Source organism: Candoia aspera, chromosome 3 (genome assembly GCF_035149785.1).
Source record: "Candoia aspera isolate rCanAsp1 chromosome 3, rCanAsp1.hap2, whole genome shotgun sequence".
Lineage (NCBI taxonomy): Eukaryota > Metazoa > Chordata > Lepidosauria > Squamata > Boidae > Candoia > Candoia aspera.
The window spans coordinates 188,672,545-188,695,018 of record NC_086155.1 but is presented as its reverse complement, the minus strand read 5'-3'; the positions used below and the strand labels follow the sequence as shown (position 1 = coordinate 188,695,018).

General features: G+C 40.5%; 2 protein-coding genes across 2 annotated transcripts; one reads left to right on the top strand and one right to left on the bottom strand.

Annotated features, from left to right (window-relative positions):
* The first annotated feature begins 41 nt into the window (after positions 1–41).
* Positions 42–12,254, top strand: SLC25A32 (solute carrier family 25 member 32). Its single transcript, XM_063299581.1, has 7 exons — positions 42–470; positions 5,102–5,252; positions 7,541–7,626; positions 8,205–8,365; positions 8,848–8,961; positions 10,674–10,819; positions 11,416–12,254. Exons 1-7 carry the CDS (start codon positions 275–277, stop codon positions 11,543–11,545), a joined length of 984 nt encoding a protein of 327 aa, XP_063155651.1. The 5' UTR covers positions 42–274; the 3' UTR covers positions 11,546–12,254.
* Positions 12,255–14,256: 2,002 nt separating this feature from the next.
* CTHRC1 (collagen triple helix repeat containing 1) lies at positions 14,257–20,979 on the bottom strand. The gene is made up of 4 exons (XM_063299977.1): positions 20,815–20,979; positions 16,961–17,182; positions 15,600–15,816; positions 14,257–14,566 (listed from the first exon to the last, which is right to left on the bottom strand). The coding sequence occupies exons 1-4, from the start codon at positions 20,977–20,979 to the stop codon at positions 14,424–14,426; spliced, it is 747 nt and encodes a 248-aa protein (XP_063156047.1). The 3' UTR covers positions 14,257–14,423.
* Positions 20,980–22,474: the final 1,495 nt, after the last annotated feature.

Sequence of the window (22,474 nt, the reverse complement as noted above, 5' to 3'; positions counted from 1 at the left end):
GCCGAGGCCCGTGAGAGCGTTAAGCAGAGGGAGTACTAGTGAGGAAAGAAGCCGGCCGCTGCGCGATCGTATGAACACTAGTCCCGCCCACGTGGAGGGACCAGCTGTGAATGCTGTCGGGTGATTGGAGGAGCAACTATGAACGACTGGCGGTTGCTGGCTATAGGAAGAAGGAAGCTGTGGGGCTGTGGTAGGGGAATTTAGTGGCCACGCGCGCGTCTACGGGTCTCGCGCGTGGTCTTTTTTTCTCGCGTTAGCTCTCTGCTTCTCCCCCATGAGTTCCGCTGCCGTTCCAGGCGTCCAAAGTACGCTGGCGGGCTCTGCTTCTTCCCCCTCGGCTACTTCGGCCCCGACGGCAAAGCCCCTCTTCAGACACGTGCACTACGAGAACCTGCTCGCCGGACTGAGCGGCGGCGTCGTGTCCACGCTGGTCCTGCACCCGCTGGACTTGGTCAAGATCCGCTTCGCAGGTGAGCTCCCCTCCTCGTCCCCACCGCCAGAGAGGCGGACGTTAAATGGGCGCAGGATTGTTGTAGGGAAAATAAGTATGTTGCTTTGAACGAAAGGTGGGATATAAAAAAATAGAGTAACCAAGTTGTGCTTCTTTGGGTGTATTTCTGCTGCTCGTCTGAGGTGGATCTATTTCCAGTAACATTCCCCCAGTGGAAAGAATCAAACAGTTAATTTCTGAAAGGGATTGAGGGCTATCTTGGATCCAAACATCCTTCTTCCATATTACAAATCCAAAACTGCCAGGCTGAGGCAAGTGTGATAATGCTTTGAAGGCTAATGTATAAAGGGAAGAACTAACCCTCTATGTATCCTCTTCCCTAGAAACTGACAGGACCTTGATATGACAGGTAGTAACTGCCCTTGACTCTTATCTTCCCCATTAACATTGTACATACACCATTGCTATTACTGAATCGGATCATTAGTCCATTCAGTCCACTATTCCAATTTAGCTGGCAAGCCATTTCTAGGCCTGTTATTTAAGATCACCTATTAAGAGGCCACAGATTTGTTGTTGTTTACTCATTTAGTCGCTTCCGACTCTTCGCGACTTCATGGACCAGCCCATGCCAGAGCTTCCTGTTGGTCGTCAACACCCCCAGCTCCCCCAGGGACGAGTCCGTCACCTCTAGAATATCATCCATCCATCTTGCCCTTGGTCGGCCCCTCTTCCTTTTGCCCTCCACTCTCCCTAGCATCAGCATCTTCTCCAGGGTGTCCTGTCTTCTCATGATGTGGCCAAAGTATTTCAGTTTTGCCTTTAATATCATTCCCTCAAGTGAGCAGTCTGGCTTTATTTCCTGGAGGATGGTTTGATCTTCTTGCAGTCCAAGGCACTCTCAGAATTTTCCTCCAACACCACAGTTCAAAAGCATCTATCTTCCTTCTCTCAGCCTTCCTTATGGTCCAGCTCTCACAGCCATATGTTACTATGGGGAACACCATTGCTTTAACTATGCGGACCTTTGTTGTCAGTGTGATGTCTCTGCTCTTAACTATTTTATCGAGATTTGTCATTGCTCTTCTCCCAAGGATTAAGCATCTTCTGATTTCCTGACTGCAGTCAGCATCTGCAGTAATCTTTGCACCTAGAAATACAAAGTCTTTCACTGCTTCTACATTTTCTCCCTCTATTTGCCAGTTATCAATCAAGTGGTTGCCATAATCTTGGTTTTTTTCAGGCTTAGCTGCAAGCCAGCTTTTGCACTTTCTTCTTTTACCTTCATCATAAGGCTCCTCAGTTCCTCTTTGCTTTCAGCCATCAAAGTGGTATCATCTGCATATCTGAGATTGTTAATGTTTCTTCCAGCGATTTTAACTCCAGCCTTGGATTCCTCAAGCCCAGCATGTCGCATGATGTGTTCTGCGTACAAGTTGAATAGGTAGGGTGAGAGTATACAGCCCTGCCATACTCCTTTCCCAATCTTAAACCAGTCCGTTGTTCCGTGGTCTGTTCTTACTGTTGCTACTTGGTCGTTATACAGATTCTTCAGGAGGCAGACAAGATGACTTGGTATCCCCATACCACTAAGAACTTGCCACAATTTGTTATGGTCCACACAGTCAAAGGCTTTAGAATAGTCAATAAAACAGAAATAGATGTTTTTCTGAAACTCCCTGGCTTTTTCCATTATCCAGCGGATATTGGCAATTTGGTCCCTAGTTCCTCTGCCTTTTCCAAACCCAGCTTGTACATCTGGCAATTCTCGCTCCATGAATTGCTGAAGTCTACCTTGCAGGATCTTGAGCATTACCTTACTGGCATGTGAAATGAGTGCCACTGTTCGATAGTTTGAACATTCTTTGGTGTTTCCCTTTTTTGGTATGGGGATATAAGTTGATTTTTTCCAATCTGATGGCCATTCTTGTGTTTTCCAAATTTGCTGGCATATAGCATACATTACCTTGACAGCATCATCTTGCAAGATTTTGAACAGTTCAGCTGGGATGCTGTCGTCTCCTGCTGCCTTGTTATTAGCAATGCTGCTTAAGGCCCACTCAACCTCACTCTTCAGGATGTCTGGCTCTAGCTCACTGACCACACCGTCAAAGCTATCCCCGATATTGTTATCCTTCCTATATAGGTTGTGATGGTTGCCTTATTCAGAAAAAACACAGACTCACCAGCCAGGGCTAAGGATATCTTGTTTATTAAGAATAGAATGCAGACACGGAGAAAGACAGGAATGAGCACATGGCGTGTGAGGTAGCCGGTAAATACCCGCGGTGCGGACCTCATCCTTCCCCACCCCCCATTGTCCCAAAGTCCTGACCGACGGTGAACCCGGAGTCTCGATGGGTGATCAGGGGGCGATTCCGGAGTCTCGATGGGTGATCAGGGGGATTAGCGCTGATTACCTCTGTCCTCTTCCTGTGTCTGGAGCAGGTGTGTCCCCCGTGGTAATGCAGAGATGTCAGGGAGATAGGATGATGGCTTCCCGGGTCAGGGCAAAGGTATGGCTCCTTTGTCCTTTATCTGTATTGTCTTTCAGTGCTTATGGGATTAGCACTGATTCTTTCCTCCCCCCTCCCCTTCACCGGAAAGGCATGTTCCCCGTTGTGATGTATGTATACATCGCAACGGGGGACATGACACAGGTCTTCTGTATATTCTTGCCACCTTTTCTTGATCTCTTCTTCTTCTGTTAGGTCCTTGCCATCTTTGTTTTTGATCATACCCATTTTTGCCTGGAATTTACCTCCAATGTTTCTAATTTTCTGGAAGAGGTCTCTTGTCCTTCCTATTCTATTGTCTTCTTCCACTTCCGCACACTGCTTGTTTAAAAATAATTCCTTATCTCTTCTGGCTAACCTCTGGAATTTTCCATTTAATTGGGCATATCTCCCCCTATCACTGTTGCCTTTTGCTTTCCTTCTTTCTTGGGCTACTTCTAGTGTCGCAGCAGACAGCCATTTTGCCTTCTTGGTTTTCTCTTTCTTTGGGATGTATTTTGTTGCTGTCTCCTGAACAATGTTGTGAACTTCTGTCCATAGCTCTTCCGGGACCCTATCTACTAAGTCCAGTCCCTTAAATCTATTCTTCACCTCCACTGCATATTCCTTAGGAATATTAGTGAACTCATATCTAGCTGATCTGTGGGTCTTCCCTAATCTCTTTAGTCTGATCCTAAATTATGCAGTAAGAAGTTCGTGATCGGAACTACAGTCAGCTCCAGGTCTTGTTTTTACCAACTGTATAGATGTCCGCCACCTTTGACTGCAAAGGATGTAGTCAATCTGATTTCGGTGTTGTCCATCTGGTGAAGTCCATGTATAAAGCCATCTCTTAGGTTGTTGGAAGAGAGTGTTTGTTCTGCAGAGTGAGTTGTCTTGGCAAAATTCTATCAGCCTATGTCCTGCTTCGTTTTGTTCTCCCAGGCCATGCTTACCTGTAATTCCAGGTGTCATTTGACTGCCCACCTTAGCATTCCAGTCTCCTGTGATGAAAATAACATCTCTTTTAGGCGTGTCGTCCAGTAGGTGCTGCAGATCCTCATAGAACTGCTCTACTTCAGCTTCTTCAGCATCTGTGGTTGGGGCATATATTTGGAACACTGTGATGTTAGATGGCTTGCCCTGAATTCGAACTGAGATCATTCTGTCGTTTTTTGGATTGTATCCAAGCACTGCTTTAGCCACTTTACTATTAATTATGAAGGCTACTCCATTTCTTCTGTGGTCCTCTTGTCCGCAGTAGTAGATCTGGTGGTCATTTGATGTGAAGTGGCCCATTCCAGTCCATTTCAGTTCACTGATGCCCAAAATGTCTATCTTTAATCTTGACATCTCACCAATAACCACATCCAACTTGCCCTGGCTCATAGATCTTACATTCCAGGTTCCAATGGTGTGTTGATCCTTAGAACATCGGATTCGCCGTTCACCACCAGCACCGTCGGCCGCTAGCCGTCCTTTCGGCTTTGAGCTAGCTGCGTCATCACGTCTGGGGCTAGTTGAGCTCATCCTCTGTTCCTCCCTAGTAGCATTTTGACCATCTTCCGACCTGGGGGTCTCATCTTCCAATGGTATACCGACATATCTCTGGTTGTACTGATCCATTTAGTTTTCACGGCAAGAATACTGGGGTGGGTTGCCATTACCTTCCCCAGGGATCGCATTTAGTCTGACCTCTCTGTCATGACCTTCCCGTCTTGGGTGGCCCTTCACGGTTTAGCTCATGGCATCACTGAGGTGCTCAAGCTCCAGCACCATGACAAGGTAACAATCCTTTGCTGAAGGGCCACAGATTAGATACTGAATTTTCTATATAAAAAAATTGCTGTTCCAATAAATTATTTTTTATGACCTGGATGTTTCTACTGTCTTTGCCAAATTAATTTAAAGATGTAAGATACATCAGCTGCTTTGTCTTCCTTTGAAGGAGGCACTGAGGGCCTCCTTCAAAGGAGAATAAGGGATGAGGTTGTTAGTATAGCCTGTAGAGGCATAATGCATGAATTGGAGTTTTGTTCTCATCAGGAGAGGAAAAAAAACTACTTGTAGTGTGGTAGTTTAAGAGAGTTATATTGCTCACTGGATGATCTAAGAGCATACAGTTTTCAGACTAATTTCCAATTCTTTTGTATAGTGAATGATGGCTTGGAGCTGAGACCAAAATACAATGGTATCTTTCATTGTTTGTCAACCATCTGGAAACAAGAAGGATTACGTGGTCTGTACCAAGGAGTGACTCCAAATGTTTGGGGGGCAGGTGCCTCTTGGGGTCTGTATTTTTTCTTGTAAGTTGAAGCTGTTTAAATATCTCCCAGTTAATCCCAAAACAGTTTTCTTTTTCCCAATTTTTTCACTTCTTCTACAGCAGATTAACAAAGATGTTAACTTTGTCCATCCAGGCTTGAGCCTTAAGATTGTACAGCACTAATCTAATACTTTTCAACAGCTTTTACTTGGTCTCACATCCACTGCTTTGGATTATTCTTTCCCGGACAATATCAAAAGTTTAGCTTACTGTTATTAACTTCTAGAGATTGTGAATTTATTGAAATATATAAACACTGTGTATAATACATAGACCACACTGGTATTTTATATGCTAGAATATTGCTTTCTTATTAGCACTACTATGAGAGCCAGTTTGACATAGTGGTTAAGGCATCAGGCTGTGAGTTCTAGTTATGCCTTAGGCACAAAACCAGCTGGGTGACCATGGGCCAGTCACTTTCTCTCAGCCCTAGGAAGGAGGCAATGGCAAACCACTTCTGAAAAACTTTGCCAAGAAAACTGCAGGGACTTGTCCAGGCAGTCTTCAAGAATCGGACATGATTGAACATATTAAAAAAAAAAATTAGCACTACTACAAATCCACCAGTTAAATGAGCAATCTCATATTACCCACCAACTACTATTTTAAATTATATTTAATATTTATTTATTTATCAAATTTTATCGGAGGGCCTCTGGGCAGTTTACAACAAAGTAAAGTTTAAAATTCCACAAAATTCTAATGCAACAAATATGACAATAAATAAACAATAAAAATACAAAATGTGATAAAATCCAGTTGGCGGAAGGTTGTATCTCAGTCTGTGAGCATAAGGCCATTCTGGGGTGCTAGCCATCCCCAAGAATGATTATTCCCCTTCCTGTTCCAGGCATACTGGCAGAGCCAGGTTTTTAGTTTTTTACGAAAGTCCAGGAGCAAGGGGGCCAGTTCTCCAGGGGAAGAATGTTCCAGGGGGCGGGAGCAACTGCAGAGAAGGCAGTTGAGTTGCTATCAATAAAAACAGAATAGTTATTTAATGAGGACTTTTTATTTTTTTCCCCAATCATTTATATTGCATTCCTTAATTTTATATAGCATTTTATAGAAACATTCAAGGAGAGAGACTGTATGTTATTGTGTGGGGAATTGTCTAATATTAGATGCACATACACGCACAGACACACTTATTGCCATAGACCAGTGTTTCTCAATCTTGGCAACACTGCCCTAGACCACGCAGTAACCTTCATACAGTAGCTGAATGGCTATTTGAATTCCTCTCACCAAAGTAGCTGTCGAGAGTCATTGAGCAGTGGTTTGAAAGGCAACTTGTGCAACTGATCTTTCTTTTCCTTTCCTCCACCCCGTAGCCTCCTGTACTCCCCAAGATCTTCTCTGGAGAGTTGGAGACCTATCTAAGATTATCGGTTGTGTCATGCAAGACTGCAGTGGGAGAGCGGAAGCAGGTAGAGAGGGATGTTGCAAGCTCCTGTCCGTGATTTCAGATAATTTCTCTCCTTGCATTACATCTGTGTTAGGGCTATGTATCATTTTGGACTCAGCTCCCAAAAAGATGCTTTGGAATATGAGAGGGTACTAACATAGCATCTCTCTGCAACTCTTTGAAGCAGTGTTTCTCAACCTTAGCCATTTTAAGATGTGTGGACTTCAAATCCCAGAATTCTGGGATTTGAAGTCCACACATCTTAAAATGGCTAAGGTTGAGAAGCACTACTTTGAAGTCTTTTTCCAGGAAAAGATACAGCTGTATTATAGAGTTGAAAACAGTGCACCCAGACTCTCTTCAAAGCATCTGTTTAGAATCAAATCTGAAACATTGCACAGCCCCAATCTGTATATAACACAGCACTGCTGTTTAGGATTGCCTCTTGATCACCTGGAGACATTTACAGCATATACCAGGAGCTTCAACAGGGCAGAAGTGAGGAGAAGCATCAGTTGTATAAGCTGCCTTCCCATTTTATGGCTACTGAATATAATTCAAGATTGTCAAATAATATCATCTATTGGGCTCCAGATTGTGGCCTCACTTTCAATATCATATCCGAACCTTCTTTCTTGGAAGAATTTTGTCACAAACATATGGAGAGTCCCATCTTAGGGAAAGCAGGCAATATCTAATTGTCTTTGAAGCACAGGAAAATGTTAAAAGCTGTTTGTGAAAGGGCATGGGGTCAGTTTGAAGAAAGCTATTCACAGTAATTGGGCGTGTAATTATTTTAATGCTTCTATAACAAATAATAATTTGGATATGCTAACCTTACATCATATTTGATTCTTCAGCTACAATGCAATCAAAGCCTACAAGACAGAGGATAAGCTGGAAAGCCTTGGAGCAGCTGAACACCTAGTGTCAGCAGCTGAAGCTGGTAAGAAATATATGAGCTATTTCTTGCCTGCCTGTAAGCTGAGCTTTGTTTTTGTTGAGTTATGTTTAATTCAGAAAACAATTTTGAACATCTGAAAATGTTTTTGTCTTTTTGAAAGTAAAAATACTCAACTTGCTGAGTATTAGGTCTTATAAAAAGATTGTTTTCTCTAACCCTATCTTATAAATATAAATTCTTATCCATAATTCCTGGCCACAATACAAAGATGCCACAAAATGTATTCCCAACTTTACAATGCAATTTATACTGAAAACATTCTAATGTATTAAATGGATTTTCCTTCCAAGAAAATTATAATTCCTTCCAAGATTATAATTGTAGTTATGTACACCTCTTATGTAGTTATGTACAACTCTTCGGTAAATATTTTCCACAGAAGTATAGATACTGAATTTTTTGCAATCTTAATACATAAATTCCATGTGATATATAAATAGGTCCTATGTTTCATAAACAACAGATTTTATTAAAATCAGAAATTTGTAAATTATGTTTGAAGTTGTCTCTATAATATTAAAATGCTAGCACTGATAGGATTTTCGAATTATATTTGATAGGAGCAATGACTTTGTGTATTACAAACCCAATATGGGTAACCAAGACTCGGCTTGTGTTACAATATGAAGCTGGTGCAGACTTGTCAAAGAAGCAGTACAAAGGAATGTTTGACGCTCTTATTAAAATATACAAATATGAAGGCATACGTGGGCTATATAAGGTAAATTAATTAGGAGGGTGGTCAAGAGTTCTAGTATTAGTATTTTGTCATTAAATACATTAAACAGTCTTTGCAAGGGTTTCAGTGCAAAAGATTTGTTGCTAAGTTCCAGTTCTCATTCATGTATGTTTGGAATGTCTAAATTGCAATAAAGAGTTTATTTATTTTATATATTTTTTCAAGTTATTAATACCTGTAAAATACACATCATTGAATCACTGAACAAGTAGATAGATTGAAATTTAAATTTAGAAAAGGACTTGTGTAAAGTAGCACTTAAATCGAATATGGCCTTCATAGAATTCATATATGGAAACCAGATTGAATCTTCTTTTCTATAAAATGTATTCTGTAATTTGGAGCATTCCATCACTCTACACATACTGTATATATATTGGCAATATTGGATTTTAAGCTTGTAACTATATAATTCATATGGTAAATGGGATCATTTTTACATTTTGTTTTTTTAATGGCTTCAGGGATTTGTACCAGGTCTGTTTGGAACATCACATGGAGCCCTTCAGTTTATGGCTTATGAAGAATTAAAATCCCGATATAATAAATTTAAAAACAGACCATCAAATATGAAACTGGTAAGATAAACTATAAATTGGAAGCATCTGCTTAACATAAAATGTTAGGACTGCACAACACATTCAAAGGGTGCATCATAAACATCATACCTTGAAATGTTAAGTCAGCCACATCCTCCAGAAGACGTAAGGCTGTTGATTGGACGGCTTTCCCGGGTCATCACTGTGTGGGTGTATGCCCAGCTGCTTCAGTGTATGTATACTTCATGTACATCTTCTTGCCCATTAAGATGTCTCATGGAACTTAATCTTCTCTTATCTTTAATTTGCTACTGAAATGATTGGTCCATCTCACAAACTGAAGGACACAATGGACATAAAAGTTGCTATTCAACACTGTTATTATATGCTGATGATGTAGTATGACTTATTTATTGGATGCTGTACAACAGTTTGGTAAATTACCAGTTACCCAATTAATTGGAGTAAATTTCATGTACTTCCTATAGATTCTAATGTATATATAGGATTCCGTAAAAAAAATGGGGCTTCGTTTGATGTTTGAATTCTTTTAAATATCACAAGGTTCTTTACTTGTAGAGGTAAACTTTTCAAACTGATTATCTCAGATTAATATTACTATAAATAGTAAAAAAAAAATCCCAATGAGTTTATGGAAAAAGATAAATGCTACTTAAATGTTGCCTCAACACTGAACATATACTTACAAGGATTCCCATGTAAATATTTTAAGGCAGGGATTCTCAGACTGTGGGTTGTGACCCTCTAGGCAGTTGCGCTTGTTTGGGGCTTGCCCATACCAAGATGGACAGCGATGAGAACTTGGTTCTGCTCCACCTGCCTTGCACATATAAGCCTGATGGTCAGGAAACAGGGGTGCCAGGTGTATTCTCTCCTTGCCTGATTTGGCGTGTAGGAGTGGCAAGGCTGCACCACCCTTGCATAGGGAGTGCCCAACTGGAATTGGACCAGATTAGTGGGGTTGGAAAAGAAAGCTTGATAAGTTATTAACGTTTTGAAGGATAGTTTCCTAAATTTTATCTACATTCCTGTTGTGTATGACGGTGGATTTTTACCTTTCCTGACTTTCACGTTTATTACTGGGCACATCAGCTGACACCATGGCAGGGGCTTGGTTCTTTTTTCATCAAGATTTTACTGTATTTACATCATTATATTTGGAAGGTATTATGTTATGAAGAACTATGGATTTATCCATCATGGGGCATGGTAAAAGTGTATAATGTTATAATGGAAAGATAGGGCTGCCTTGGATTACTGCCTTGGATTGGTGATATGTGTTCTCTCTCAGTTTATGAACTGTCTATCAAAATAATGGAGAAAGTTACCAACATTACTTCACATAGCCAGGAGTTTAATGCTTTGTTTAAACCTGAGCTACTGCAGATATATGTGGTGTTTTTCTCCTTTTCCTTTATTTCTGTATATTAAAGCAAATACCTAAACTACTAAAAGACTGTGTGCACTGGCAGTCTGGGAAAGAGCAACTGCGCCAAGTTTTCTAGAGGGGGCAGCCCCCTCAGCTTTGAGTAAGGGTGCCTCACTCACATCAGCCCATTTTGTGAAGCATCTGTTCCAATGCTTTGCACAGCTGTATAAAATATCATCACAACATTGAAGCAACATTTGTATAAAGATGGAAAAATAATACAGTACTGAGTTAAAAAGTATACATTTCTGTGGTTTTGCAAAATAGTTGAGAAGTAATATCAGTCCTTTTCCATTTTCAGAACACTTTAGAATATATTACCATGGCAGCATTATCCAAAATATTTGCAGTCACAGCAACATACCCCTATCAGGTTGTGAGGGCACGCCTCCAGGATCAGCACAACAGATACTCTGGAGTACTCAATGTCATCCATAGGACGTGGAGGTAGGCCTGGGAATGTAAATCTAATAACAGTTTTTTCTATTCTACCCTTCATTTTCTCAGGATTATTAAATATTTGTTTCAGAGGAAAATTGGGGCTTTCTGAATTGGAATTAAGGCACTGGGCTGTGAACATTCCCCTTGGAGCTATGAACCAGGGTGGGAAGATTTTGTCAGGTTTCAGCAGAGGGAAAGGTGGAAAACAAGTATCTGAGCTTATTTTTCTCTCCCATTCTTATCTTTCCTTAAGCCTATGAATATAGATAAAGTTTTTACACAGGGATTTAGAGATACCAGTCATCACACTAATATGTGCAAATACCTTTCAGTGGGATGTCAGTACATGTTTGTTAATGGTTTCCTGAATTAAAAAATTATCCAGGCCTTATGATTTAATATATCTCTATTTGGAAATATTTAAAAAAGCCTACAAAGAATTAGTAATTACATCCACATGCTAGTTTTCAGCAACAGATAATCAAGTTGACAGTAATCCAAAAATACATAAGAAGAATATAAAAATTACATCATTTGAGTTTGTTGAAGGACTTTACAAACTCGTTGGAAGTTGCAAATAAATCTGTTCTGCTTCTCCATAGGAAAGAAGGAGTTCATGGATTTTACAAAGGAATTATGCCCAATGTAATTAGAGTCACTCCTGCATGTTGTATCACATTTGTAGTATATGAGAAAGTATCCCATTTGTTACTTGGACTTAATAATAACTGAATATTGAAGATTGACTTGACATATTGTTCTTCACCCTCTCCGTTAAGCAGGTATGCTGCACAACTGTCTGGCATAGATTTTTTTTTTCTGGATTCATATTTGCCAGTTTCTTTTGTAACACTTTTTGAATGGACCAAGGTCACCAGAAAGTTGGTATGTTTCAAATATATTTTATATTGATCTCTCTGTAAGTATCTCAGAATAAATTGTTCATGTGATCACCCTCAGTGAATTCAGTTTTCCTTTTATTCATTAGTTAACAAGGATTAATAAGAATTTTAAAAAATAATGAACAGGGCCAGACATACTGTAATAGCATTTTGCTTAATAAGCTATCATGTTAGTTCTGATTGCTATGAAACTGGGGCTAAAACTAAAGGTCTACGCTAACATAGTTAAATCAAAATTTATAGTTAAGCAGTAATTATATGAGACTGGAATGAATAAATAGCATAACAATGGCTGGCCATTATCACTTTTGCCATCGCTCCAATTGTACTGCTGTTTGATTTAGATTTTGCCTCTCTTCCCAAAGTGTAGACTTTTCTCTCTTTTTGACCTCTGCCCACTCAGAGTGATTTGTCCAGCCCACGTATCTCTGCTCCTGCCACCCTCCCCTACCTACTTCCCCCTATCTAACCTAGGCAGGGCAAGGAATATTAGCAGTTGCTGAACTTTCTAATCACATGGGCATTAATTGTATTTGTGTTCACTCACCAAGAAGTATCACTGAGTTTTTAAGCGTGCATAGGATTGCAGGCTTTCTTGTATAATATTTATCAAAATATTTGTAACCCATCTTTCAGTGGGTCTGTGTTACTTAAAGTAGCACATATCAAGCACCATAATCCATAATAAAACAATATGGAAACAAGTTTAGCTTTTGAAAAAAATCAGGAAGTTTTCACACATAAAATCTTTTCTACTTGCTATAACAAAAAATTACCAGAACATTTTTCACTGCTCAAATAGCAGGTTAGGGAGATGAGGCATGTTTTAGTCAGCACTGGATTGTTTTCATAGTATTTAGTAGTGTGGTTTGGATTAGAAAAATGTCACTCACTGTAAATAATGTAAATACATTATTAAAGCCATTACAAACGTTTAAACTGCATATGGAAGATGTGTACAAAATAAATTAGGAATTATTTATTACCATAAACATTCAGATTTCCTCTCAGAAGGGAATTAGAAGTTAATTACATTTATGGCCAAGGTTTTTAAAAATGTGAATGAACACAGTTTTCCCTCCTCTTTGGTATAATCAGACTTCTCCTAAAATTGTGGAGAACTTCAACAAGTTGTAGTGAGATTTTCAAAAGGAACAAAATCTACAGTACATTTCACATTTAAATTAATGAGATATAAGTAGTTTAAAAATTACTACTTTTTCCTTTGCTGTTTAATAAAAATGACAAAAATAACATAAGCTCTACTACTATAGAAATACTATATATTTTCTAAGATACAACATAATGTTGACTTTATTTTTAAAAATTTTGTTTAAACTAAAATTTGTTTAAAACAGTAAAACTCAACATATTTGCAAAAGAATTATAAACATACAAAATGTCTTATACATGGATTTCCACATAATCTAATTTTTTTGGTTTCTATACACACCTTACAGATACCAAGTCATGCAAATAAGAACAATTTGTAGTAATATGTCTACTCAGCCAGCAAACAGCTAGGGCTAACATGTTTGGGTTTAAAAGTTCCCTAGGAAAATTATTTTATGTACTTGTAAGTACTTCAGAAATTAACTGTGTTCAGGGTAGCTTATCTTTTGTTTATATTTGCAATATCCTGTAGAGATTAAACTATGTGAAGATGGTGTACATAGATTTAAAAATCATGTTCATTTGTACATTCCACCAACTTTTATGTTTAAGCTTTTATATAATGACTCACATTTGTACATTGACTTGCTCTTAAATTTTTATTTGAATAAAAAATGCATATATGTTCCACCATGCCTGGCAGAGCTTCTACACATACAATATATAATACATCAAGATGACAGCTGTACCCTATATAATGAAGATACAGGTTTGCTTAATTAAAGTGAATGGCAAAATTGCTCTAGACAAGCTGTGTATGCTTATCAGATACACTAAACAGGCCAGCTACTAGAGACTGATACAGTGATTTTTTGGAAGGCAGTTATAATTCATTTACTGTATTCAACTGCAGTAATTTGCACCAGGTCATTTTTTCAGATCATTTATTTTATTGTTTCATACATCACAAGAAAATTAGTTTTCTCTTTCTTTTCAATAGGAACTTGAAGATTAGAAAACAAACCATGCTTTGGGGGTATGGAGCAGATACACTTGAATAAAAAGTTACTTTTTGTTTATATTTTTTTATAAAATTACATTGGCTATTTATGTAGATTTCCTTTTTGAACAAAAGGAAGGATATATAGAATTGATAGAAAAGTAATCATTACTAGAGATTGCTCCTTCAGGATCTATATTCCAAAATGCTGTAGAAAAAAATTGCTAAGGCTACATAGAAACAAATGGAACATTAATTGGTTGCTGGCATTTCTGTAAGACCTCAGCTGAGGCCAGCACCAGGCTGACCTCCTCTGGATTCAGAAGCTAAGCAAATCCAGGCTTGGTTAGCACCGACCATCAAGGAATTCCCAGGAAGTTCAAAAACATCCTAGAAGCAAATCACTTCTGTGTAGTTGGCAACTTATGAAGTCATCTGAAGTCAAACATGGCTCAAAACAGATTTTACCTTATTTCTATAAACAGGCTTGTGCACTGTAATCCAATGTTTATTTCCATGTACAAAAATGAAATGGTAAGAGGATACATATAGTCCTGAACATTGTTTTGGGGACAGCAAGAAGATTTTGAAAGCTCTATTTTGGCAGTTCCTCTATAATTATGCGAGACACCGAGTTCCATCCTGTTGATGCATCTCCTCTTGGGTAATCTGAGCAAGTACCAACCCAAACAGCAACATCCACCAATCCAGCATTGATTCCTTCACATAATCCTTCCACTGTTTAAAATATAAAATACATTGGTTTCACCCATAATCCATTGCAAACTTTAAAGACTAACAAATAACAGAGAATGGTATTCAGCATTGGTAGCGGCAATCAGCAATTACAGTCTTTGGCTTGCACGGATGCAGAGATAGGGTTCTTGAAAGGAAAAAGCAATGCTGGTCCCCACAGGGCCACCTCACTAGCCAGCCAGAGTAACATGGAACCTGATGTCACAGCCTTTCTGTTGCTTTCCAGGGTTGGACTAAATGAGGAATTTGGGCCCAACAGCAAGGAAAGGTTATCTCTTGAATCTCCCTTCCCCCCTCCATCTCAAGTTCCATACATGGTCTCACTTTAAAATGTATTTTGCACGTTAGCCTGGAGTATTTGTAAGAATATCTTTGGGACAGAAATTGCTCTGTTTTATATGAGGTTTGTTCGTTTGTTTTTTAAAGGAAAGTAAGCAAAAGAAATAAAATGTATTAATACTCATTGCCTTTTTAATAAAAATTAATTGATTTATTTAATTATTTAAATTATTAAATTATTTCTTTTGGAAGTTGTTTTTCTGACTCAGGACTTCTCTCATTTGAAGTGCCACCGCAGAAGACAAAAACTGTTTACATCACTGGCTGTGTTTGTGTGACTTTTATCTACAATTAACCATGTACTCACCCAATTTTCTGGATTCACATGGCATACCACAACTTAACAGGTTTGATTTGATTTCTACAAAACTTGAGGCCAAAATATGACTGGCTAGTTTGTGGTCCAGTGTTTTATGAGAATACAGACATGGTTAGCATTGTATCTGCTTCATAGCACTTGAGTTAAATGTTTTAAGACTGGGGAGAACCATCTAAACTTAAGGTTCCCTAGCTAATTAGCATCTGAAAAGAATATTTTGCTATACCAATTTATTATCTTGTCACCAGAATTTTACTTGCTATGGATGATTACATCCCTGATCTGTCTATCATTTCACATAAGAGCAGGCCCTTTACCATGAAATACTTGTTTTTATGATATGGCCCTAGTACATACCTGAAGAAGTGCGGTGTATATTAATAGTAGAATTTAATTCTGGACTTCCTTGATCTAAATAAATTATAGCTTCAATAGGAAGTGGTCCAGAGCATTCAGCCCCATTAAAAGTAAAATACCAGCGCTGACAACAGGCGTTTCTGCATTTAAGTCGAAGTGATCCACTGAAAAGGACTCTTAAAGCACTGTTGGTGCGCATCTTGGTGAATGTACATTCCTATGAGAAAAGAAGAAGTGAAACTTTGTAGAAAACACAATTATCCTAACCAACCGCTGTTCTGCAATAGCTGTAACCCCAAGATATGCTGGATACCTTCACAAAAACCAGTTTCATAAAACTGATAAAAAATGATTGGGAAAATGTGAGATTGTAAGGACAGACAAATTGTTCCCATTGAGCAATACTTGTAATTAAGATATTCTTTTTTTATTTACTAAAACCATTTATGCTTCATAGTGTAAGTTTTTGTTTTAAACATCTTCCTATTATGAATGACTTTCACGCACTGATCAATAATTCTGAAGCTGCAAAAACTGGTTGCCAAATAAATGAATCAATAAAAGTATTTAAGAGCCCATCTGCTATTAACTCATTAAAATGATTACTTCCTTCACATTGCTATATAGGGTTAGACAGACAACTTGATTGTAATCATGTTGGAGTGTTTCCTAGCTAAATCCTAATACAAAATACTTATTTCAATCTATGAATTACTGGTTTTCTACCAATAGTAAGTTTAATTTGAGGGTCCACCTTGGACTACATGGGAGCTTGGCTAATGATGTCAGGATGTCACCAGACAGGACTCAGCCAAATATTGGGTGCCATCAGGAGGCATAGTAAAATGGTATAAGGGGCAAAAAGAGTAACTTATGCCTTGCAAAATACCTACTGTATCCCTTAAAACATCCCCAAAATGGCAAAAATGCTCAAATTTGAGGAGTTGGGGGTTTCAAAGAGTGAAGTGGGTGCCTGGAGTTTTTGAAATTCTTAAGGCACCCCAGGGCATCCACAGGGGGTCAGAACAGTGGCCATAACTGTGATCAAAGCCTCACTTAGCTCTATGCATCCCATGGGTGTAAAAAGGAACAGAGCTTCAATCTTACACTTGAAACATCAAACATCAATTTTGACTCTTAACTCCATCCCTTCCTAAAACCTAAAAAGAGGACAAAGATAGTGTCTCTGCCAACTCCATAGATGGTCTGGAACCACACAAGGCTACAGGCTATCTACCTTTGCCAAAATGGGATACTACACAGCCTCTAGATGTGAACAGGTGATTAGTCAAGCAATATAGAACAGATTCCTCACCATATCTTGGTTGCCTACATATTGTGCTATAACTGTGCTTACTTACTGCGATTTTTCCAAGGTCTATGCCATAGTTCAAGGCGCTCCAGGAACACTGCTTATAGTTAGGTGTCCAGGATTCCTCAAAGCTTTCCCGCATACATTCTCCCTTTTCTCCTTTAATCCCATCTCTGCCAGGGATACCCGGAGTTCCAGGGACTCCATTGATTCCAGGGGTTCCATCCCTTCCAGGAACACCAGTAGGTCCTTGCATACACATCCCATTATACTGAGAAGCAAAAATATTTTGGCATCATGTAGGTATTACTATATTTTTAAGAAATTTTATTTTAAGATAGAACAGTATCCTTCTCGAAAATGGTCAATCAGACAGAAAAAAAACCATGTTTCCATGTTCAACAAAATGAAAATGACCCTCCCTTTTGGGGAAAAATAATCATAATTTCAAGTGAATAAACTGTTGATGTCATACATACATAGCTAATTTGGTTTATGTTTACATTTTTAAAACAACTTGAAATCTTTGTCCAGGTTGTGAGGGGAGCTAACCTTGCCATTACAGTGAAGACATGTCTGTCAGTACTTTATCCAGTGGGAGAAGAAATACGTCTATAATTATCCAAAGGGCTAGTCATTGAAGCACTCTACAAAATTAGCTTTACAGTAGTTGGAACAGAGAGATCCAGATAGCATGAATTCAGTTCTCCAAGAAGTTGCACTCTGAATCAGTTCTGTCATTCCTTTAATCTTTAACAGTACAATCTGAGGCATTTCTACTTCAAAATTATTCTGCGAATCAAATGGATGTAAGTTAAAAAGAAAAAGATAACCTCACATCAGTCTTGATTACTGGTGCCTTCATGGACACATCCATGTGTTACCTTGGCAATGTGCAGAAGTGATTTTCAACTTCCCAGTCTAGCCTACTATCCTTTTTTGTTTTAATTGGTCTTCCACCCAAACATTAACTTGGTCAGATATCCAACCATAATTATCTTCCAACCTCAGAACAGGTTGGCCCAAGTGCTGTCACCTGTCTGGGGTTTACTCCATTGGCATAACACCTGTAGAGCAAATCTGAATTCTGCTTTCCCTTCATCCTGCAAAAAGGTCTTCCTTATGCACATGTATAGATGTGTGTCTCTTGTTCTGGCTCATCAGAAGTGGTGAATTCCCAATATTTATCTCTTACTGTTGCTTGACCACCTGGCTTGGAGGTGGGCTCTTGTTTCCTCAAGAGGTTTTTGGAATCAATCACCCACTGAGGAAGAAAAGAAGTAAGCAGCAAGAATCTGCCACATACACTTGGTATTATCTTCTCCCCTCTTATAGAGGCCATTGAGATCAACTGCCTTCTGAGAAGGAAGAACAAGATCATCTAAGAATTCCCTCCCTGAGCAATCAACTTCCATCAGAGAGATTGTTGTTAAAGTCACCATAAACATCCTGAATTAGTGTTTGAGTTACCTTGTTTTCATTTTCCCTCCCTGTTATCTTTTCCTTCCATGCTGTGAATTTGAGGATAGGACAAGGGTACCAATGCTGTTAATGAATATATAAATTGTAAAGCAAAACACAAATACCTGTATGTCTCAGAGACCATGACACTTACTCTCTTTGTCTCTATTCCAAATTATAATAGACTCTAGAAGTACATTTTGTGTTTAAATGCTCTTACCTTTAATTGCATATACTTTAAAGGAGTTTATTCAATGATTGTAGGTTTTTAGTTTAGTTTCTTTTTTATTCTTCTGTACTTTCTTGATTGAGTCTTGTTGTTTAGTTTAAATAAAAAGGCAGTCTAAAAAGCATTTCTCCCGTTTTCTTCATGCTCTGTTGTCTAACTTTTTGACCAACTCTGTTCAGAAATTGATAGTATAGGCTTAGTGGTGGCCAAAAAAACCCAGGACAGAATATATAATAATAGGTTATTTCTTCCAAGCCCTGTCTTAAGAAAGGAGGACAGAATTAACCAGCTTTCTACTACAATTGTTAGTGCCAGTAAACCCAGGGGAACAGCATCTTGAAAGCAAAATGCTATTTCAAGAAATATGAGGAAAAGAAAGCATAATCATCATTTCTGAGGTAGTCAGTGAGAAGATTGCACGGGGAGCTTGAAATAGCCATTCTTAAAAGTGTCTGGTTCATTCTAAGTGTACAAGGCATTCCTGTGGCAGTACTGACTAGAATATCAAACCACGGCTGAGGAAACCCACGTTTCAATCCTTAGCCAGCCATGCTTAAACCTCAAAAGGTTGAGGCATGCAAGAAGTTGGTTGGTGGGTGGGTGGGTGGGAGGGAGGGAGGGAGGGAGGGAGGGAGAGTTATGTATGAGGTCTTCATAAACAAGTGAGATTAAAAGTCCATTTCTGAACCAAATAGTTTCTCTCCAGCTGCAGCACATTAAAGCAAGCACCTTCCCCAAGATGGTGCCCTTCAGAAGTGTCTGAAGAGCAACTTCCAAAGGCTTTGCTGGCTGTGAATTGCAGCCTGGAAGGCACAATGTGGGGAAGATGCCCTGGAAGCTTTATAACTTTTCTTCAGATTAAAATAGTATTCAGTACACTCAAAGTCTGGTACTATTCTTTACAACAATATGATTCCTCCCTTTAATCTTACTTTTTGGCAAAAATTTTGGAACATTTAGCTGTCCCTAAGCAGGTGGGAGAATCTTTTTGACCCGGGCTGATCCTGAACAGCTGAGCAGGGTTGGACCTGGTTAGTATTTGGAGAGGAGACTACCGGAAAACAATAGGGTTGTAGGCTAGATGGGGAAACTGCAAAAACATTCTGAATGGATTTAATGGATGAGTCTATGAAATCAGAAGTCAAGCTCAGCTTGAAGTCTCTGCAGACACTCATCTCTACAAATGTGCTGTATAGCTGAGGTCTAACGGTTTTAATTCCAGTGCATTTGGCTTTCAGATGGGGACTCTCACACAAGCACATTCCTCTCTGCTGGCCCTGTGGGAAGAAGGTACAGTGATGATTAAAGACATGGTTCCCAAGAGCAAATATAATGATTCCTCCAGCTTACAGAGGAATGTCTTCAGTGAGGAAGAATGTTTCAGGAAGCCACTAATCTCCCTAAATGCTCAACTCAGTAAATCACCAAGAATGGAGGAAACCAACTAGGTTACTCATCCTCTGAGTCCCGCCACAGCAGATGACCCAGCCGGGTCTTTCCTAACCCTTCAGCTGTGGGTATCCAAGCTCCCATTTCATGAACTTTGGGGAATAGGCTGGGTTTACTTATTTGGCTTACTAACAACTGAACAACAACAAGAAGAGGGAAAACAGAGACCAAGTGTAAGAGAAGCAAATCTCATTCAACTCTGCCTAAAGACCTTTTTGCACAGGAAAAAGATTCCCTGGTGTCAGCCATGCTAAGCAAAATGGTACACAGGCTTGATTTCAAGGCTGAGGTTAGTAAAACATAAAATATAGGAAGAGTCCGTGCCTCTGTCGTCGGCTTGTCGGCTTGTTTCCTCCCTTCCACTTTTCCTTTGCTTTATCTTTTATCAGATTTATTTTTAATTGAAATCATCATACCCTGATGTACCATTATGATCAGAATCAATATGATTGTCACTAGCAGAAGAGCAACCCCTGCATGTAATCCAGCAGTACTTCAGAGGAAAAGGCTACCTAGGCGGGATGCCGCATTTAGGATGTTTGTCTCTTCGAGAATGTGCATATTTATCCATATATCTGCAAAACGAAAAGGAAGCTCCCCCCGTCCCTTCGCGCAGAGGGACGGATCTGCCCCGCACTTCCTAAGGCGCGCTCTGGCCGCCGGAGCGAGGCGCAAAGCGCTCTCGGGAGCGCGGGGTTCCCTTCTGGCCGGCGGTGCCCTCGTGCCCCAGCGCCGCCCGCCCGCCCGCCCGCCGGTCCACTCACCACGTCCACCACCTCCCGCTGACGAAGCGCCTTTTGTTTCCCTTTCTGCGTCTCCGTCGTAGTCCCGGACGGCGAAGCGGCCGCCAGCAGAAGGAGCGAAAGCAGCAGCGCGGCGGGGAGCGCGGCTGGGGGGCGCGGCGCGGCAGCGGTGGCGGAGAGCTGCATGGTCGGCGATTGCTGGCGGCTCGGGGCTGGGGAACGGCTGGCCGCCGCGCCGGCGAGCGCGGATGAATCGGGCAGTTTCCCGACAGCCGCAGCCGCACAGACGAGGCTTTCACCGCCGGAGAGCGCCAGTTCTCCCTGGGGGCGGTCAGGAATGCGCCGCTGGCTCCCCTCTGTAAGCGGCGCGCCTCCACCCGGCTAGCTGGGGCTGAGGGGAGCCGGCCGGGGGCGAAGAAAGCGGCGAAAGCAGCTCTGCCCGGCGCTTTAATCTGGGCCAGACGGGAGAGCGGTCCGCGCTGGGGCGGGCGACGATGCGGTTCCCCTCTGCGTCTCTCCAGCGGTCCCGCCTTCCCGCCTGGCCCGGGAATCGGCCACTTGGGGGCGCGGCGGGGCTCCCCGGCTCGCCATCTCGCCACAGGTTGGCCTCTGGCGCTGGTGGGGGTCCTTCTGGGGCAAGGCCAGGAGTGCGGAGGAGGCCTCGTCTTTTCCACCTGGCGGGTCCCCGTTCCAGATGCGTCGCCTCCCGGGTTTGCTGGAGAGCGCGAGTGCGGGCCGGCTCGCTGGCTTTGCACAAAGAAGGCTCGCCGCCAGGTCCGCGCGTCCGGAAGGCGATCTCCAACGCAGAGCATTGCAGCGGGGGAAAAAAGAGACAACGCAAAGTACGTGGGAAGCGGCAAAGCTTTTCAGTTTCCTGTAGATATAACGGGAAAAGTGAATCTCCGTTTGGGACGGTTTTCTATTTTAAATTAGGGAATAAGCAGTGGAAACCAAACGTTTTCTCTAATGGAAAGTTTTTAAACGAAGTATGAAGAGAAGATTGTTGAAGTCGAACTGCATTATTTATTGCATTTAAATCCTGTCTTTTCTTTGAGAGTGCAGAGGGTGACTCCCTAGTTTTTCATGCAGAACAGCCTGGTAAGATAGGCTTGGCTGATTGGGTGTGACTGACCCAAAGACATTCAGTAGACTTCCAAAAATCAGAAGCACATTGTCAGGTTAACAAGTTTTATTTAAAAGCCTTTTAATAAAATTTGTTAGCTTGAAAAGATGCTACCAGACCCTTTCTGATTTCTGGCTACCAGAAATCAACAAGGCACTCTTCCTACAACGAAAATTTATCTATGTGGTTGCTAGGAGTCGAAAACGACTTGATGGCACGTAATCAATCTTCCTACAATGTCATTAGGCTTTGTGGTGAAATGAGTCCTTAGATCTCCCTGACACAGTCCCCGACCCTTAAACCATCATTGGTAGATTTTCTAACTTGTCTTTAAAAGAATTGAAATGCAGACACTGCTTTAAGCAACCCCTGTTTACCATCCTTTTGATGTCAGACATGGAGACATCCAAATAGGATGTAGCCTGTAATCTACCACAAAAAAACTTTCCTCATTATTATCACCTCACCAGAAAGGTATGACATTTGGTCCCTGTGATTTTTACCTTGTCTCATTTCCAGCTGTGATTCACACAACCTTGTCTTGCCAATTTCCTACTG

Excerpts from the sequence above, each read along its gene's own strand:
- SLC25A32 (XM_063299581.1), top strand. The coding sequence starts at position 275 with ATGAGTTCCGCTGCCGTTCCAGGCGTCCAAAGTACGCTGGCGGGCTCT. Across the intron at positions 7,627-8,204 it reads AGTGTCAGCAGCTGAAGCTG|GAGCAATGACTTTGTGTATT; the intron begins GTAAGAAATATA and ends TATATTTGATAG. Across the intron at positions 8,366-8,847 it reads GCATACGTGGGCTATATAAG|GGATTTGTACCAGGTCTGTT; the intron begins GTAAATTAATTA and ends TAATGGCTTCAG.
- CTHRC1 (XM_063299977.1), bottom strand. The coding sequence starts at position 20,979 with ATGCAGCTCTCCGCCACCGCTGCCGCGCCGCGCCCCCCAGCCGCGCTC. Across the intron at positions 17,183-20,814 it reads AGCGGGAGGTGGTGGACGTG|TATAATGGGATGTGTATGCA; the intron begins GTGAGTGGACCG and ends TTTGCTTCTCAG. Across the intron at positions 15,817-16,960 it reads TAGACCTTGGAAAAATCGCA|GAATGTACATTCACCAAGAT; the intron begins GTAAGTAAGCAC and ends CTTTTCTCATAG.